Here is a 19,618-nt window from a genome sequence, read left to right on the forward strand (position 1 = left end):
AAAGGTTATTTAAATGCTGCTAAAGACTACTACTGCCAAAGAAGAATGGATTGGAATTTTAAAAAAAACAAAAACATATTCTAACCTTAATTACTGCGGGAGAATAACGAATGATGCTAACAGTGAGTAAAAAGTAAACTGAGCGCATTTTTTTGGACAGATTCACTTTTAATGTGTATGTATAATATAATACAGATACATAAAAATACACTCCAAAAATAGAAGAGTACAAAATATTATTAAAAAATTTGAAAAATTGAGACACCTTGACCTATGGTACAATGTATACAATGATCTTTACTGCAGATACTACTATGGCTCTGCAGATTTTTTCTTTTCTTTTAACCTATGTCGCCTCACCTTGAGGTTGGTAAATCTGTCTATCACGTTTTGGTGGTCAAGTCTCTCAAGCATCTCTTTCTCTGCTGACATCACAGCCAGGTGCTGGAGTTTGCTTTGCTCTGTTTGTATTGTGTCAGGTCAGGTCAGGTCTCATCTCGTCTCATCTCAGGTTTTTTATGGTTCTGTTTAGGATCGTGTTTTTCTCTGCCTCAAGTATTGGTTTTTTCATGCTCCTGATCAGTCCTCAGCTGAGCAACACTCCTGTCACAATTGTAGCAGCTCCCCCACAAATTATTTTTCTTGTGGCATCTGACAGTAGACTCATCTCTGTGCTTGTCCTGCTAGACCTCAGTGCAGCAATACTGTTGACCAGAATATTCTATTAGAACGAATAGAGCATGCTGTAGGTATTACAGGGACTGCGCTGCAGTGGTTTGTATCATATCTATCTAATCTCCAAATTTTTTCATGTAAATGGAGAGTACTCTTCACATACTAAGGTTAATTATGGAGTTACACAGGGCTCAGTGTTAGGACCAATTCTGTTTCTGCTTCACTTAGGCAGAATCATCAGAAGATGGCATACATTTTCACTGCTATGCAGATGACACAAAACTTTATCTATCTATGAGGCCAGATAACACACACCAATTAGTTAAACTGCAGGAATATCTTAAAGATATTCCTGCAGTTTAACTAGCGTTTAAAGCGTGGAAGTACTGACCTTACTTTGAGTTTGATTCCATAAAAAGTGACAAAAACATTAGCGTCCGTTGTGCGTGGGAAGAAAACTTCTTTTTACAGCAAAAAAACCCCTAAACTAGCACCGAGTGCACAACGACGTAATGGGAAATTCAGAGAAACTCACGGATTCTTCAACTGACTGCTATGGCACACCAGCACCAGAGCACACCTCCGCCTACCCCACTCCTGCTTTACAGGTGAAAATAGAGCAACAGAACAGCTAGTCTTTGATTTTATTTATGTTCTGCTGTGTTTTACTTGCATCTATTTGAAAGACTGAGTGTAAACACAAAAATATTTTATTTTATGTGCTGGAATGTGCAGAAAATAGGTTTAAATGTTAAACTAATTTCTTCCAGTCAGAGAATGTTGCATATAATTAAATTTTTGCTTGATGCATATAGAGTGCAGAATTATTAGGCAAGTTGTATTTTTGAGGAATAATTTTATTATTGAACAACAACCATGTTCTCAATGAACCCAAAAAACTCATTAATATCAAAGCTGAATGTTTTTGGAAGTAGTTTTTAGTTTGTTTTTAGTTTTAGCTATTTTAGGGGGATATCTGTGTGTGCAGGTGACTATTACTGTGCATAATTATTAGGCAACTTAACAAAAACAAATATATACCCATTTCAATTATTTATTTTTACCAGTGAAACCAATATAACATCTCCACATTCACAAATATACATTTCTGACATTCAAAAACAAAACAAAAACAAATCAGCGACCAATATAGCCACCTTTCTTTGCAAGGACACTCAAAAGCCTGCCATCCATGGATTCTGTCAGTGTTTTGATCTGTTCACCATCAACATTGCGTGCAGCAGCAACCACAGCCTCCCAGACACTGTTCAGAGAGGTGTACTGTTTTCCCTCCTTGTAAATCTCACATTTGATGATGGACCACAGGTTCTCAATGGGGTTCAGATCAGGTGAACAAGGTGGCCATGTCATTAGTTTTTCTTCTTTTATACCCTTTCTTGCCAGCCACGCTGTGGAGTACTTGGACGCGTGTGATGGAGCATTGTCCTGCATGAAAATCATGTTTTTCTTGAAGGATGCAGACTTCTTCCTGTACCACTGCTTGAAGAAGGTGTCTTCCAGAAACTGGCAGTAGGACTGGGAGTTGAGCTTGACTCCATCCTCAACCCGAAAAGGCCCCACAAGCTCATCTTTGATGATACCAGCCCAAACCAGTACTCCACCTCCACCTTGCTGGCGTCTGAGTCGGACTGGAGCTCTCTGCCCTTTACCAATCCAGCCACGGGCCCATCCATCTGGCCCATCAAGACTCACTCTCATTTCATCAGTCCATAAAACCTTAGAAAAACCAGTCTTGAGATATTTCTTGGCCCAGTCTTGACGTTTCAGCTTGTGTGTCTTGTTCAGTGGTGGTCGTCTTTCAGCCTTTCTTACCTTGGCCATGTCTCTGAGTATTGCACACCTTGTGCTTTTGGGCACTCCAGTGATGTTGCAGCTCTGAAATATGGCCAAACTGGTGGCAAGTGGCATCTTGGCAGCTGCACGCTTGACTTTTCTCAGTTCATGGGCAGTTATTTTGCGCCTTGGTTTTTCCACACGCTTCTTGCGACCCTGTTGACTATTTTGAATGAAACGCTTGATTGTTCGATGATCACGCTTCAGAAGCTTTGCAATTTTGAGACTGCTGCATCCCTCTGCAAGATATCTCACTATTTTTGACTTTTCTGAGCCTGTCAAGTCCTTCTTTTGACCCATTTTGCCAAAGGAAAGGACGTTGCCTAATAATTATGCACACCTGATATAGGGTGTTGATGTCATTAGACCACACCCCTTCTCATTACAGAGATGCACATCACCTAATATGCTTAATTGGTAGTAGGCTTTCGAGCCTATACAGCTTGGAGTAAGACAACATGCATGCAGAGGATGATGTGGACAAAATACTCATTTGCCTAATAATTCTGCACTCCCTGTAAAGTTAAAAGATTAAAACTGATAAAACAAGTTTAAAAAAAGAGACTTTGCCATTTGATTACATTTTGTATGATAGATTATACAGAAAAAGTAGAATTGGGCTGAAAGACCTATTGCTTTATCACCTATTCAGGTTGTAAATCGTGTTTTTAAAAAGTAACTAAGTAACTAATTACTTTTGAAAATAAGTAATCAGTAAACTGGATTGCTTTTTGGGGGAAGTAATCAGTAATTAGTTACTGATTACTTTTTCAACTAACTTGACCAACACTGCATATACCATATACACCTGATTATTGGAGTGCTGCAGAAATAGTTAATGAAAGGTTCTCCTTGCTCCACAGAGCAACGCTGAAATTCTGTCAGAGTGCCCATTAGGTTTTTAGTCACCTCCTTGACTAAGGTCCTTCTAGGATGATCACTCATATTAGGAAGTGTCCTGGTGTCCACAAACTTGTCTCACTGGGACTTCCAACATTTATAAAATGTAGATATAAATGTAAAGTTAGATTACTGGCTCCACTATATGCTGTCAATGTTCTACTTCCAGTGCAGCAGGAGGCAAGTAGTCAGCAAGAAACTCTGGAAGAGAGAATCCAGTTTCCTTCATCTCAGAATGTACCCCATAAGCAAGCAATTAGGCATCTCCCAGGTTACTTACGTGTGACTCAAAGCAGTTCATTGGAATGTCTAGCAAAAATAAAAAAAACGAAGCTTACTGACTTCCCTTCATGTTTTATTGTTAAGCTTTAGCATGGTGACATTTGAAAAAGAAATACAATCAGCAGTGATTGATCAGAGCTGAAGCAATGCTGTTTATGACCACACGGTATTCCAAATTGTTTTAACATTGTGATACAACAAATTAAGATATAATGCTTGCTTTGACACAGCCTTGGGTGAGAAAACACATCTTCCAACAACATCTGGAATTAACATTAGGAAAACTGAAAAACAACAGTTTCAACATTTTAAGAGCTTCATGGTGCCTTTAATAAATGCAATAAAAACATAAGACTTTACATTCAGCTATAAACTGTCACTTAAAAATTAAAATTCAAGTGAGATTAAGGACGTTAGGCTGCACTGAGCAGTCTGGCATGCCATTAGCAGTTTATGTTAGTATAAAATTGTATTTCGTCATTATGTTGAAGATGTTGTTTTATTTACAAAGAACTGGCTATGTAATTTTTCCTTGTGAGAGTAAAGCGTGCAAACGACAACCGCAAGCTCTAATTCACATTACTCTTTACAGTGTAATATAATGGGACTATTTACATTTGATTAAGTGCAAAAGATATACTGGGATTTGTTCAATGCTTTAAATAAACACCCAGGACTAACAAAGGCACAAGACCACATATGTAGGTGATGCATGTATCAGACGAGCCATCTGAGTTCTTACTGTGGCCTGTAGCCACCCAGCTGAGGCATGTAGCTGGAGACCGGTGCTGGTATCCAGTCATCAGATTGGCAATCTGCAGGTGCTGTGTGTTCAGTGTCTTCTTCCAGGGGACAGAAGTCCAGCACCTCTTGCTGCTCCATCTCCAACGGGTTGAAGTCATTACTGTTGGTGGCATTTTCATTCCCTGCATTGCGAGTAAAGCAGGGCTGTCTCAGGAAACACTGTCTGCTTCCCTCCTGCAGCATGGTGTCATGGTTCTCTTCACAGTCCAGCAGTGGCTGTGTGGACTCAGACCGTGAAAAAATGGACTGCTGGGGCAGAGAGCTTGGGTTCTGGCCCTTGTAACCACTGGAGGCGACTACAGAGGAGTACTGAATAGTGCTGGCCGTGGTGTCAGCCATATCACCACCCTCATCACTGTCAGACACACTCTGTCGAGGTGAGGACATGCAGGAGGAGCCACCGATTCCACTGCTGTGCTCCTCAGACAGATACTTGTCCTTTTTCAGAGGCAGACTTGCCTTGTCCTCCTCAAATACACACTTTGCATCACAAACATCCACATTAAGCACACTGATGCCAGATAGACAGTTCTCTCTTGGTGCCTCTGCCTGTAGAAAAAGAAAGCAAAAGAGAAATGCATCTGATTAAATACGAAACGGGACAGTATTAAGCTATCTACAGATAAAGACATATTAGACATATTAGTCAGTTTTAAAGCCTAATTTTGCCGTGCCACTGTAACTCAGTGCTTCAGCAGGCATCCACATGCCACTTGGCCAAAGTACAGCCCAGGTTCGAGTTCAAACCGTGGCCCTTTGCTGCAAGTTTTCCCCCTCCCTCACCACTTTCTTCTCTATCTGCACTGCTCCACTATCCAATAGAGGCAAAAATGTTTCAATAAAAAAAAAAAAAAAGCTTGTTAGTTTGACACCTCTGTGCTTCCTCTCCTATGAAAGGGATTTGTAAATTAGGACACAATATTAATGGGGTAATTCTTTTAGTCACTGGACCTCTCTGAAAGCTGTACATGCAATGCTTTCAGCTGACGTTTTATGCATGACACGAAACATGGAAGACAGTTCTTCACTCAGTACTCTGACCTTGTTGTATGAGGCAAGTGTCATTAGCTAACAGAAATGTCTATGCAGTGATGACAAACAGGGTTGAGAATGAGCAATCTGCTTTATGCAAGCAATCATTTGTGCTATGTCCTGGTGGTTTAATATTTTTTTATTACCATTATTCTGGTCATGCTGACACACTAATGCAGGGGTGTCAAACTCAAATACACAGTGGGCCAAAATTCAAAACTGGAACAAAGTCGCGGGCTAATGTTAATATTTATTGAAAGATATTTATTCCTCCAGATATAAGAATGAATCTTTTCTTATGGACTCAAACACGTTTTGCTGAAAAACTGAATATGGAACAAGCAAAGCTTAATACTAAACAATATATATATATTAGCTGTATAATACCAGTAGGCCAGCTCTAATAGTAATTTGGTATGGCTTCGCCAAATTTGGCCTGCAGCCTAATTACATTTGGCCCGCGGGCCAGAGTTTGACACCTATGCACTAATGTGAAACTCTTACTTTCAAAGGATAATCTGGAGACCAGTTTCCAATGGTGCTATCTCCAGGATTTGGAATCTGAGGCCAAAAGTTGTCCTTGATCCTGTAGAAAAGAAAAAAACAAAACATACTTATATAGAAAAATACAATAACTCCAAAAATATTGAAATCACAGTTTCAGTGGAGCTATTATGATGAATATTGTGTATGAAGTAATGAATGTTTACAATTTTTAAGATTGGTATGCTCAAAATAAACTAGTATTATGTGCCTCATCCAATGTACACCCAAAGGCACGTTAAAATGCCTGCAGTCTTGGAAAAGGTAAGATGCAACAAAGAGTAAATGGAAACCCTAGATGTACGTGTTCAGTTTACAGCCATTCACTGAGAGGCGGTAAACATCCCAAGAGATATTTATGGGTAACTTACACATCTTTTTTGCAGAAACAGAGCAGCATGGTCATGAGAACAACAAACAGAAACCCAAGGCTCACTCCTACCACAATGCCTTCAATTTCTCCTGGTGCTGTGAGGTGAAAAAGATATATAGATAAGACAAAGGGTTAACAGCAATTCAAAAACCAATGGTAAAAATCTAAACTTCAATTAGCCTCTCATCCAAGACGCTCCAGTAGCCTTCTTTTCAATCTCTCAAGATTACAACACCTCGATTGACTGAGACCCTACACAGACACTTTGGAAAAGGTAAAACTGACTTTGTGACATTTCTCAACTAGTTGGATCATGTACTGACCATATTTCAGAGTAGTGAACGAGTGGTTAGAGCCATTGACTGAGCCTCTGATAGTTGAAGCCTTTATCCAAATGTCATACTTTGTGTTGCGTGATAATGATGTCAAAGTGTATGAGGTGGTGTTAGCTGGCACAGTTATGCCTGCAAGAAAGAACAACAGAAATCAAAGGTTAGCCTGGCAATTGAGTATTTTCATTTTAAAAAGCTAACCTAACAGTTCAGCACAACATGGAACCAGTAGATACCACGAGTTTCAGTCCCACTTCGATAGTATATTGTGTAGTTTGTGATGAAGCCGCGTCGTTTTATCAGAGGAATCTCATCCCACTCCAGCTTGGCTGTGTAACATCCTGGGTCACCACTCAGGTTAACAATAGGGCCTTGTGATGGAACTGTACAAAAAAATAACAACAAACTGACTTTAAGAACATCTCTGTGGAAATAACTGATAGACAATATATAACTTGTCAAATGATTAATATAAAAATTTTGCATAGAATCATCAAATGCATTCTATACAATCTCGTTAAAATGACATTATAACGGTTATGGCGTTAACATCAATTTCACGAGATTAACAGCATTATTCAAATTATAATATCCACAACAATTCAAAATACAATGGTTTACTATTGATTAATTGACAAGTATGATCTCTTACCTCCTTGTTCAAAATAGGCTCGTTCAAGGACTGGCTTCCCAACCAGTTTGCCATATATAGGGTACACTGATATTCTGTATTGAACAAATTGCTTAAGGTCCCCTAGATTTGACATCAAGGTTAAAAAAGGGGGGAAAAGCACTCTTTAATTAATAGCAATCTTATACAACATGCAGTTAGAGTAAAGCAACAGAAGCTATTAGTATTAGCAGCCATAGTAAAAGTTAACTTAAAGGTTTTGCTTTAAGATCCGCTGCAGTGTATGCAAAATATATTAATTCCTTGTTACAATAGAATACTTTCTTGCTTTAACAAGGTTGTATTAAAGTCACTATAACATATTTATCATTTGTGTTGCTTATCAATAAGAAACTTGACTCTTTATAACGCCATATCATTATCATTAAACAATGAAATCAGAGACTAGCTTTTTGACTCCACCTTTTTATCGCTTTTTAAAAAGATCTACCTAAAGTACCATCTGCACAGTACAGTCAGTCTCCTCTTTATGACAGCTCAAACTAAACAACAGCTTCAACAACAGCCATGACACGAGAGAGATTTTATGATGGGTGCCATATGCCTTTAAACAACTAAATGAACATTCTCCAAACGTGGTTATTCCATATTTCTTCAAGAGGGTTGTACAACAACTTTTTGTTTCCTAAACCCTCAGAAAAACAGAAAAAATACCTTTAATTGCAGTGTAGTTTGTTTTTCCATTTTCCCTCTGCCAGTTTCTCTCACCATCACTGACCCATTCCACCACATACTCGGACACTGTTCTGTTAGGGGGTTTCCATGAAAGAAACAGCTGACCGTTATGGGACTGTACCTCCGTTTTTTCCACTGCAGGAGGTTCTGTAACAGACACACACACACATGAAATAACAAATATAACCATAGCCCAATTTGTCATACATTGGGTCTTGATTTGGACCAGACTTAGTGAATAAACTACATTTAGTAAATTGTAAAACTCATCTGACCTCGAGTTAAAACCTGCTAAGAACTTTGAGTTAAAGTTCTGAAATTATCTACTATGTGTATACTAGGCATATAATCATACATTACTCACACCACTATACTGATTCTGTTAACTGCAGTTTTATACCTGGGGCTTCGCAAACAGCTGAGAGTTAAAAATTATGATCATAAACCACATGGCATCCTGGTTCATGGTTGCTGCTGGGTCCCTTTGGATACCATCGTACGTCTCTGTTACTGTTACTTATTAATCAAGAACATTCTAATTTGTGTGTGTGATTTTATGCCGAAAATATTATCTGGACTGCTTTAGATGTTTATGTCACAGTTGTGTCTAAATGTCACGCCTGTAAATTCAAGGTCAACATGGACACTTACCCCGTGTTTTGCGGGAAATGATCAACTTTGCCTGAGGAGATGCCCCCACAGAATTTATGGCTGTGACATACACGGTCACAGACTCCTCATCATCCAAGGTAATCGTTTTTAGTGGAGTGATCTGTTTTTTACTTGAGCTGCCATCTGTCAGACTTCTGTTCACTGGAATAATCTCCCAAGTTCCATTCCTGATACTATCCTTTTGTTTCTCAATCGTTATGTTAAATCTTCTTATCCTCCCATTGGAAAACTCGGGATCCTGGATGAGCAAAGTTGCAGACAGTATGCAGACAGTTCTCATTATTACACAAAAACAACCAACATGACTGCTAGCATAAATGCTAAAAAAAACCCAAAATGCCAGTGTGTCTATGAAACAAAATTATTTATGTTATTTATCACACTGAACAGTGTGTTCAATAGAGCCCGACAGATAAATCTGTGGGGCCAATATATTGGCTGATATTAGTTACTTGCCAAAATTTTGGTATAGCCACAAATATCAAATTATGCCTTAAAAAATAAACAAGAGATGAGAGAAACACCCTTTATCTATGTTAACACTGTTGATGTTACAATATGTAACTTGCCTGTTAGTAGCATATATTTGAAAAGCAAACATATGCAATTACAACAACTGGTGCAAAGTGCAAATCTACAACTTGGTGTGACAATAAAATAAGATGATTTTTAAACTGGATTGTTATATTATCCGAATAAGGCTATACATAAAAATTAAGGAAATCTTTAGTGTGTCTGAAAGAAAAGAACAAATATTATTAAATGACCTCTCGTATTCCAATTTTTAAATCTGTTATTCAAACCATTGACTATATCCAGGACTATATCGCAATCTGTCCAACTCATTCATTCTATTCTGTTAAAATTTTATTGATCTAGCCATTCATCAAACTGCTTGCTATAATGAATAAAATATTTTAACTATAATTAACTATACTGAAGACTATGAAAATAGTCTATGACAGTCTGTTCTAACATGTTGGCTGTGGTGAGTTAGGGTTGGCAGCAATAGTTCCTTTTGTTTGTGTTTTTAACTGGTTCAGTTAAAATGTTTTGGTCCACCTGTAGAATGTCTATCGTTTATGTTAAACCTTTCATGTCAAATAAATTCTAATGCTTTGTGCTTATGACAACAGGAGTATTGTTAGATAAAACTGTTTTTAAATGTTAAATTGAATGTGATGGAAATTTACCTTACAAATGAACTCAATTTGTCGTTTATTTAGGCCTTCCTCCGACGTGATTATCCATACATCTGGTTTACTTTTTGGTACTAGGTAAAAGAAAAAGAACAGAATATTAAATCTTTTAGTTTATCAAAAGGACAAAAGAACACGTAAACACATGGGTGGACAATGTATGCAGTTTCACAGGTTCAGTAAATCTTCTCACTGCCAGAGGTTTTTATTTTCAATCTTTATGCTTTTGGATACAAAAAGCTCTTGAGGACTTCAGAGTCTGAATAGTTTATTCATCGTGTATAACATAGTATTAAGTGAACAATTTATTAATCATAACTGTGCTAATTGTCTGTAGCAAAATATTTCATCTGATGAAATGCTTTTACTGAAACTAGTCCGAACTGGAATTCATAATACTCACAATCCTCTGGTGTTCTCTCGGTAACGTTGCTACTCCAGTCACTCCAGTAACCACAGTGCTTGTTATTATTATTATATTTGCACCGTACCTGAGTGACATAAACTGTGTCTGGTTGCAGGTTCTGGAGTCTAAAGGACTGTATATACCTTGAAGTGTCTGCCAGAGGTACCTAAAAACATAAACCATATGTCACTTAAAAATAAAACAAGAGATAATATGTACCAGTCTGAGAAGAATCACATTTAAAATATTAAGACTCTAAGATTTCAGCAAATACAGGACCCTCTTGCTTTGAGGCAACAGTACTAACCACAGAGCCACTGTGTTACCATTTGAGCACATTGAGCAAGTGCTACAAAGATAAAATGGTGTACACACTGTACAGGGACACTGTAGAAGGTTGTATAGAACACAAAAAAACATATTACTGTGCTAAAGTAAACCTTCATTTTCAATCACTCTCAAGAGCTTTGTGGAGAACAGATTCAACATGTCATGAAACTAAATCAGATTTTCTTAAAATTGTCAGTAATACAATTTCTGCAGATTTGTTCATTAATACATAACACAACACTGGAATCTTAACTGATTTACAGGTTTACACAATAGTTTGAATCTTTTAGAAATATGGTAATATTGTCTTTTACAATGGCAATTTTTGATGGAAGGGTATACAAACATACTTACATAAAACCACTTTTGAGATCCCAATGGGCAGAATCTAATTTCATATATCGTTTCCAGATAACTTTTATCAATAGAAGAATTCCAGCTCATCACAAGGGAGGTGGGAAAAACTGCCTCTGAAATGACTGCGACGGATGGAGGCTTTGTTTTTACTGTCACACACACACACACACACACACACACACACACACACACACACACACAAAGAATTCAAGACAATCAACATCACTTAATCTGAATATACGTTTTAGACTACTGGCTCAGAACATGCAAATATGTTAAACATAATAATCAAATGTACTATTTACTTACCAAAGCAATTAGCAAGCTTTATCAGATGTTCAGACTCTTCTTTTCCAAGTTCATTTTGTGCCACCACCCAAATCTCCAGTTCCATATGATGAGGAAAGAGATTCAGATCCACTGTGGTTTTGTTTACTGGCCCTAATATTGATGCAGTATAAATTTTATCACTAAAAAAAGAAGTAGAAGACAATTTACTTGACAGTAAAACCTACACAAAGCTAGACAACTGGTATTCATTACTAGTTTAAAAAGTCACATTACATTTAGGTGGCATAATGGTGCAAAGATTTGCACAATCAGGGTATGCATGGTCTCTTTGCCCCTGCATGGGTTCTCTTGAGGTACTCTAGCTTCCTCCCACAGTCCAAACACATGCATGTTAGATTAAGTGGTCAGGATAAATGACCCCCTATGTGTCAAGGTGCCCATGTTTCGTGTGTTCATATTTGATTGTGGCCGTGTAGCTATACAACTTGACACTGACAGACATTACATGTTTAAATTGTCCATACCAGGAACATAAAAATGTAATACAACACTACTGTGATGAGCTGGCTTTAACATACAGCTTGACTTAGTTTCACCATAATGAATGAAAAACAGAATTGTAAACAAAAAAAGTAATGATTCATGAAGCGTGTACTCACCCCGTTTGTCTAATAAACAGTGTATAATTTGTAGGGACAGCTTCCGTTTGATGTCCTACTGCTTCCCACTGACATTTGATGTTTGATGAGATAATCTCGCTCTCCTGAACTGCTATACAGGACAGATTCTTTGGCTTCTCCGGGCGATCTGATATTTAAACAAAACAAAAACTAAACTCACAAAGTTTATCTCTGCATGCCACAAAATTACAATTTTCAGTGCATTTTTTCTGTATCATTATCAGGTGGTTTATATATATATTAAATTTAAATTCAGCTTACAAATGAGGACAAAATAATTACCCCTTTATGAAATTCAAAGTTTTTATCAAAGTTTTGCTGTGTGCTTTTTAACAGAGAAAGGGATTTTCAACATAGTATTTCTTAACAGACTAGTTTTATTTAGAAAACAGCATTAAGTATTTATATTAGCCCACAATAAGAAGTATTTCACCCCCCAAAAATGGCTAATAATTCTGTCATCATATACTATTGGAAACACAGAAAGGAAAACAAACTACTGTTATCACAACCGATCGAAAAAAAAGAGTTATAGCTGCATTTGGGTAAAAACAGCAATAGATTTTCAAGTTATGACAATAAGAACTTACAGCCTTTCCTCAGCCAAATCCCATGAGTAAATTTGCCCCTGTTTAGGACAACATAGTGTGACTCTGTCTTGCAGCTGCAAAATAACCATTCAGACTTTTCACTTCTGATGGTGACAGTGACATTAAGTGCTGAACTGTTGATCTTGATGTAATGTTCTTTGGGTATAATTTCAGAAAGCTTCCAGTAGAGATCATCTGCTGTGACTTCAGTTGTGTTGTTGATCATGCAGATAGCTGTCAAGTTAGACCCAATCTGAACCACTGGAGACTGTGGGGCTATCACCAAATGATAGTCGTCTTCTGAAGGTCAAAACAAAAAACCAAACACACACAAAAAAAGTAAACCCACATGCAGAGTAAAACTCAGAAAAATATAGCTGATGAGCACTGTGCTTGTGTCAGCAACAAGATTATTAATACATTTCTGTGAGTCTGAGCCATCAAATTACCCACAGTTCCTGTCACAGTCTAAGCAATACAACCACAATAGGAACATCTGCTGCTAAGTGTGATGAGACGTGACCACATTCCTCTTTTTAATGCAACATTAAACTCCGCCTGTCATGGCAACATGGACACACATGGTGTCCATGGTTATACCAAGTCAGAAAAATAATCATCTTTTACACTAGTTACAGTACAGCGCAATGTCTTTACAGTCATTACATAATTAACATTGCAGTTACAATTTCCCAACTTTTGGGATATATATGGTTGAGGTGGAGGTGGGCATAGCTAAAACGTTGTGCTCATCATGCTGGCTTGTAACTAGCTTCCCTGAAACAGAGAAAGCTGGAGGGATTCTGATGGCCCCCAAACATCTGTACATATGAAGTACAAAATTATTTAACCTTTACCATAAATGCTTATTTTTTTTGCGCATCATTCACGCTTACGTTTGAAATCATCAAACAAACTGTATTTTAAACAAAGAAAACCCAGGTAAATACAAAATTGATTTTGTAAATTTTTTTAATTATAAAGGAAATAACGATATCAAAACCAACATGGCCCTATGTGAAAAGGTAATTGCCTACGAACCTAATAGCTACCTGTGCCACCATTGGGAGCAAGAACTTCAATATAATGTTTGCACTATCTCAGTTCTTGATAAATTATGAATTAACTGTGATTAATCATATGTTTCAGAAAGCTGAGTTTAATTTCGGTGGTCACAACCAGATCGATAAAAACCAACAAAAATAGAACTTGTTTGACAGAGCGAGGCAGGCTAAAAGATCTCAAAACAAAGCAAAAATGTCAGAAATCAGGAAGGGGCCATATGCATTCTCAGAGAATTGTAATTCTTTAGGTAGTGAAGCTAGTCTTCCCTAATCATTTGGGAAGCATTAGCTGCCAAATCTGCTGCCAATTTACAAAGACAATAGGAAGAGCTTTAACCATCACTTCATTTCAAAGGTAGAGGTGGAGTAAGAAACCATCAATTTTCTTCTGTAAAGAATAACATACAGAAACTGAGCAGAAAAACAATGATATGACAGACAAAATTGACACCAACAAACACAACAGACACAAGGCTGGAGAAAAACAACAGACAAAAAAGAAACATCTCTTTTGAGGTGTCATCACAGACAGCCATGTGTCTGTAGTAGGTAGCAAACTATCATTAATTTCTTCATGCAAAAATAAATAAACAAATAAACCGACTGATCAAGATATTTTTTTACTAATTAATTTTAGGTCCTGTTAGGTCTCACACTGCTCTTCTGTCTATCTCTCCTTTCCATATGCTGCTCCCCATCTTACCTGAGCTTGTCTGTTTCAATATCAACTGCATGTGCTTTTTCTCACTTGTCCTTACTAACCATATGTAATAAAAAAAAATTGTAAAACTATATATGTGTTGTATTTTCAACTTTAACTTTTTAATTAGAATTCTCTGTCCAGAGGCCTGCTCTGTTTTTTCTTTAAATCACCTCAATTCTTCAATTTTGAAAAGTACAGTTTATCTCAGCCTTTACAAAAAAGGCCTGCAGAGGTAAAGTTAAAACAAAACACTTCATTTGCATTTTGAACTGGTACACAATGTCAATGACAAAACACTGTTTCCACTCTCACATTAGTTGGATAGAACCAGTGTCTGGATGACTAATTAGATAATTCATTCAAATAAAGCCAGTGTTACATGTAGCACAACTGCTCAGAACTGATTCTGAGTCTATTTTTTGTATGATTTGGCTTGCCTCAGCCTGCCTTTCTGTCCTGTTTCCCTCCTTAAATGTGGCTTATTGATTGTGACCATTACTGATGAGGTTTCAGCAAATAGTAGATTGATCACCTGATCAGGTCTTTGCTGGATTTTGTTTCTTCTATTTTTAAGGAAATCATTTTCAAACACTCTTCAATTACTGTAGATAGTGTTTTAGGACTGTCACTTCTTTTGTCCTCCACTGTCCACCAACCTGGCAACTTAAAATAGGCTCTTTGCTAAGTTGTCTGTTATGTGTAGACAACACTAAGTTAGGTGCCTTTTTATATTTGAATGATTTAGTGTTTAGGGTCTTAACAAAGAAAAGAAACAACCTTCTTATGATAATGGCCAGGAACAAAGACTGGACTGAAAATGAAAGTGAAATGAGTGGGGGGGAAAGCAGCCAGTGCTTAGGGAAAACTGTAAAAGACCATCAGAAAGCCAGGGGAACTAATGCTTAAAGATATGTCAAAAAAAATGAGTACAAAATCTGGTTCTCTAGAACCACAATATAAAGAAATAAGCAATGAATCAAGATTATTCGCTCTATCACCGCCACAAAACACACATGCTAGGACACAAGGAATCAGATGAGAAAGCTCTATTTTGTGCCTCAACTTTGCAGCACTAAAGAAAGGCTTTTATTAGGCAACAACTGCATCACCTCTAAAATAACCCTTTGGTCCACATCTCACATGAAGCTGCATCGCCGTTTTCCCTTTGACAGATAATAATTCTCAAATATGTAATCAGCAATGTTTACTAGTACTTGTATTTATTACTGAGCTGATATCAATTCAGCCAGTATTTTTTACTCACAATTGATTGAATTACCTTACCTTGAACGTGGTAAAATATGCTTAAAAAAACCTTCTGAAAGTGTGTTATTATACCCACACTGGGGCAGCAGGAAATATGACACTAAAAATGTTGTCAAAAACAATCTACATTCTGAGTGTCCATTTTGATTCATTCTTGCGTGTATACTAAAAGATAACACTCCCCAGTGACTAAAGATGAATTGTACTGTTGATGATACTGACCAGCAGCGAGAACAGAAGCCAGCCAAGCTAAAACCCACAGATGGAGCACAGCCGCAGAGACCATGATGACAACGACTATATAGAAAGACAAAAATAAATAAATAACACCAGTTAGGAAAGAATTGTATCCGTTTTGTTTCAAACACACAACTTCGCAGCTTGTTTTAGCATCATCGTATCGTACAGCGTTGAGTTAATTAAACTGAATAATCATTTACTGAGTTTTTCATACGTTTAGTAATAACTGTAATACCACAGTAATAACAGTAATAACTGTGATACTAATAATGTGGCAAAGACACTTAAATTTAGGATTTCATTACGATGCTACGAAACAGCAGCTAGCGTCGATGCTAAAAATTTTGTAGGAACCCATGTCCACGGCAGTCACGTCGCATTAGCCAACGAACTCACATTGTCATTCCTGCTAATTGTAGTGTTTCCACAAAAACAATCAAAAGAAATCGGTCATAACTTACGTAAAAGTTATCCGTTACTGTCCTTGTACAATGCTGGTTAGCCGCGTAGTATATTTATGTACACCCAGCAAGTGTCTAGACAACTTAAACAATTTTTAGATACCATTTCTCGCTCACCGTGCGTCTGGTTCTTGGTATAAGACCACCCACTTCCCGTCAAAGGTAAGCCTGTGTCGCAATAGGTTACGTAGCGGCGCTACTCATTAGCCGATCTCACAACGTCGTGATGGCCCTAAACCATTTCCGCTGTGTGTCTGCCATATTGACTAAGCGTTTTGATATCTGGTGACGTGCACTCGTGACTAAATGCTGTTTGCTGATTTTACAGACAAACTGTCAATTAAACAACTTTGACGAATCGGAGACTTTTGCTGTGTGTGTTTGGTGGGACTTGCGCTCTTATTTCCCGTATGTCTCCGCCTTTCGCCTTCAGAACAAGAATACACAACATCAGGAATCCCTTGGCACTGACTTTAGCTACATGACAAAGCAGCATGATATTCCTGATCCGTTGGAAATTGGAATTAGTCACTCTTTGTTAGACCCTTGTCAAACAACAGGCTTTACATACTGTGCAAGGCATTGATGAGAAGTGTGGGAACAGCACATTAACATGCCTACGGACAGTTTCTAAAAGGAAGTACACTAATGTAAATAAAAGCAGAAGCTTATAATCATATGTTAAGAGCCTCCTTCTGCTTGCTGCAGAATCATTTACATTTACTTTTAATATTATATATGAAAATGATACAGTTTTATATGTAGTAAGTTTTCATAGATTTTATCGATAGTTTTAATAAATGAATATTTCGAAGACGATAACTATAGACGAAGCTTTCAGGATATAAAAAAGGATACAAGTCTCTACTTGCCTTTCTACAAAATCGCTGCAGGGCACTGAAGCTGGTTTTATGATCCCGCAAACTTAGCCGTCCCCGTACACTTCTGACAGAAGCGGAATTTATGGTTAAGCAGGTAACCCATTTGCTGTCCACATCACTCCAGGGAGCTCGACCATAAAAGCAGCTTGATCGTGTATTGTCTGGGCATTGGCTGGGTCTTTTGTGGTGTTACTTGAAGAGACTGAGAGGGAAAAGATTAGAAATGAGTATCCTCATAATTTTAGTGCTCAACAGAAGTTTTAAAAAAACAACTTAAATATTTTCCAAATCTCACTAGTGGTTATAAAACGCATTTTTTCTGTGGTTTTAATTATAATGCCCCAACAGTGACATTTTCAGGTAAAAGGTGGTCCTGCAGTTTGAGTGGGTATGGGCAACAGAGAAGGGGGCAATGGTGACTAAGGTTAATGTACTACATTTATTTCATCTTGATATGCCATTGGACAGACAACAAAGAAAACAAACAAAAATCAGACCATGAGAAAAAAAAGAGCAATGGGAGAAATTTAAGAAAAAAATTACAATGGATCATTTTGAATATAAAGTTGAAATTAAAAGATTGCAGTTATTGTTTCAAGACAAACTGTTTCCCCATGTGTATTTGTGTGTATTTTTGTTCTTGTGGAGTTGTGAAATGTTGAAAAAAAGTAGTTATATTTCAAAGTACGAATCAAATGAAGAGCAAGAGTTCTTGCTCTGCCCATTCTAAAGGATGTCTCAATGTGTATCAGGTGGTGACTTGTGTGTTAATCCCAGAGTGCATTTTTTCTAATTCTTCACAGCCCTCTAGATGTCCTCCACCCCATTGTCACGGTCTGCCCCGTAGTGAAGCTAGTCTTCCCTAATCATTTGGGAAGCATTAGCTGCCAAATCTGCTGCCAATTTACAAAGACAATAGGAAGAGCTTTAACCATCACTTCATTTCAAAGGTAGAGGTGGAGTAAGAAACCATCAATTTTCTTCTGTAAAGAATAACATACAGAAACTGAGCAGAAAAACAATGATATGACAGACAAAATTGACACCAACAAACACAACAGACACAAGGCTGGAAAAAAACAACAGACAAAAAAGAAACATCTCCTTTGAGGTGTCATCACAGACAGCCATGTGTCTGTAGTAGGTAGCAAACTATCATTAATTTCTTCATGCAAAAAGAAATAAACAAATAAACCGACTGATCAAGATTTTTTTTTACTAATTAATTTTAGGTCCTGTTAGGTCTCACACTCACCCTAACCTCCTCTTCTTCTGTCTTCTTTTTCTACTCGCACCTTGCAGCTCAACCTTCAACATCCTCTGTACATGTCCAAACCATCTCAGCCTTGATTCTCTATGTTTGCCTTCATCTTGAACTGTGAGTCAGCTGTGAGCTGAGCATCCTTATCTGCTTCAGTGGCACCGCTGTACATATATCAAAAGATATATTTAAGTATTTCTCTACTAATACTTGTTTCAGAGCCACATTGCTACTCTCTGTTCCAACGTGTGGCCCATTTCAAGTGTATTACAGAGCCCTTTCTGAAATGATATATGTGACACAACATAAAGCTGTGCAGATTGGCCAAATAAACTTAGTACAAAAATTTTAGACACTTATGTTTGGTTGATGATTTCCTTGTTGTAACAATGCTTGTTCCCAGTAAATCTCACACTGTTTAAAGCCTGTTTATGTCTCCTTAAATGGCCCCACATTTGTAAGGAAAATGCATCTGTGGCTGGAGCAGTAGAGTTGAGTATGTATTGTGTCCGTGAAAATCTTTCCATACATAAGCGCTTTTTCTTCACCACAACATACTGGTACAGCATCCGCATCAGTGCCGCAGCACCAATCAACCAGTATAAATAAAAGTGAATTGAATTGAATTTAAAAGTATCTATATCAGTATTGGCATTGGCAGTAATGACCCTGGCCCTGGTTTAGGGCGAATACCAACATCGTATCACACCACTAACGTTAATCCTTCATCACGCTGAGGATTATCCACAGTCATTTGCCATTTCTAGTCAGTGCGGGATGACTTTTGACACTAGATGGTGACATTGTCCTATTTAGCTGTATTTATTTATTTATTTATTTATTTATTTATTTATTTATTTATTTATTTATTTATTTATATTTTGTTGGCAGAACTTTCTTTATGTATCAGTACAAACAAAAAGGCTACTTGAACCTTTTTAACTATGTTACAAGCCCAACGTAAACATCTGCGCCATGACACGAGGAGAAAAAAAGGGATAGGGTGTAAGGATGTCCGTTTGTTATTGTCGCCAGCCTGCAGTACATTAGAAAATA

At 37.5% G+C, this 19,618-nt stretch overlaps 1 protein-coding gene across 12 annotated transcripts; it reads right to left on the reverse strand.

The window, feature by feature from the left end:
- Positions 1–3,763: 3,763 nt before the first annotated feature.
- Positions 3,764–17,391, reverse strand: il6st (interleukin 6 cytokine family signal transduce). Of its 12 annotated transcripts, none has more exons than XM_042228814.1 (16): positions 17,293–17,391; positions 15,942–16,016; positions 12,687–12,986; positions 12,076–12,223; positions 11,435–11,595; positions 11,123–11,274; positions 10,436–10,604; positions 10,027–10,106; positions 8,813–9,071; positions 8,141–8,308; positions 7,448–7,549; positions 7,032–7,178; positions 6,787–6,927; positions 6,462–6,558; positions 6,052–6,133; positions 3,764–5,064 (listed from the first exon to the last, which is right to left on the reverse strand). In XM_042228814.1, exons 2-16 carry the CDS (start codon positions 16,003–16,005, stop codon positions 4,450–4,452), a joined length of 2,685 nt encoding a protein of 894 aa, XP_042084748.1. In that variant the 5' UTR covers positions 16,006–16,016; positions 17,293–17,391; the 3' UTR covers positions 3,764–4,449. The 12 variants fall into 12 exon arrangements, with proteins under 12 accessions (XP_042084748.1, XP_005943117.1, XP_005943114.1 ...); XM_005943055.3 differs by lacking the exon at positions 17,293–17,391 and adding an exon at positions 16,538–16,685 and having other exon boundaries at positions 12,687–12,983; XM_005943052.3 differs by lacking the exon at positions 17,293–17,391 and adding an exon at positions 16,538–16,684.
- Positions 17,392–19,618: the final 2,227 nt, after the last annotated feature.

Source organism: Haplochromis burtoni, unplaced genomic scaffold, assembly GCF_018398535.1.
Source record: "Haplochromis burtoni strain Fernald_Lab_line unplaced genomic scaffold, NCSU_Asbu1 Contig_356, whole genome shotgun sequence".
Taxonomy (NCBI): Eukaryota; Metazoa; Chordata; class Actinopteri; order Cichliformes; family Cichlidae; genus Haplochromis; species Haplochromis burtoni.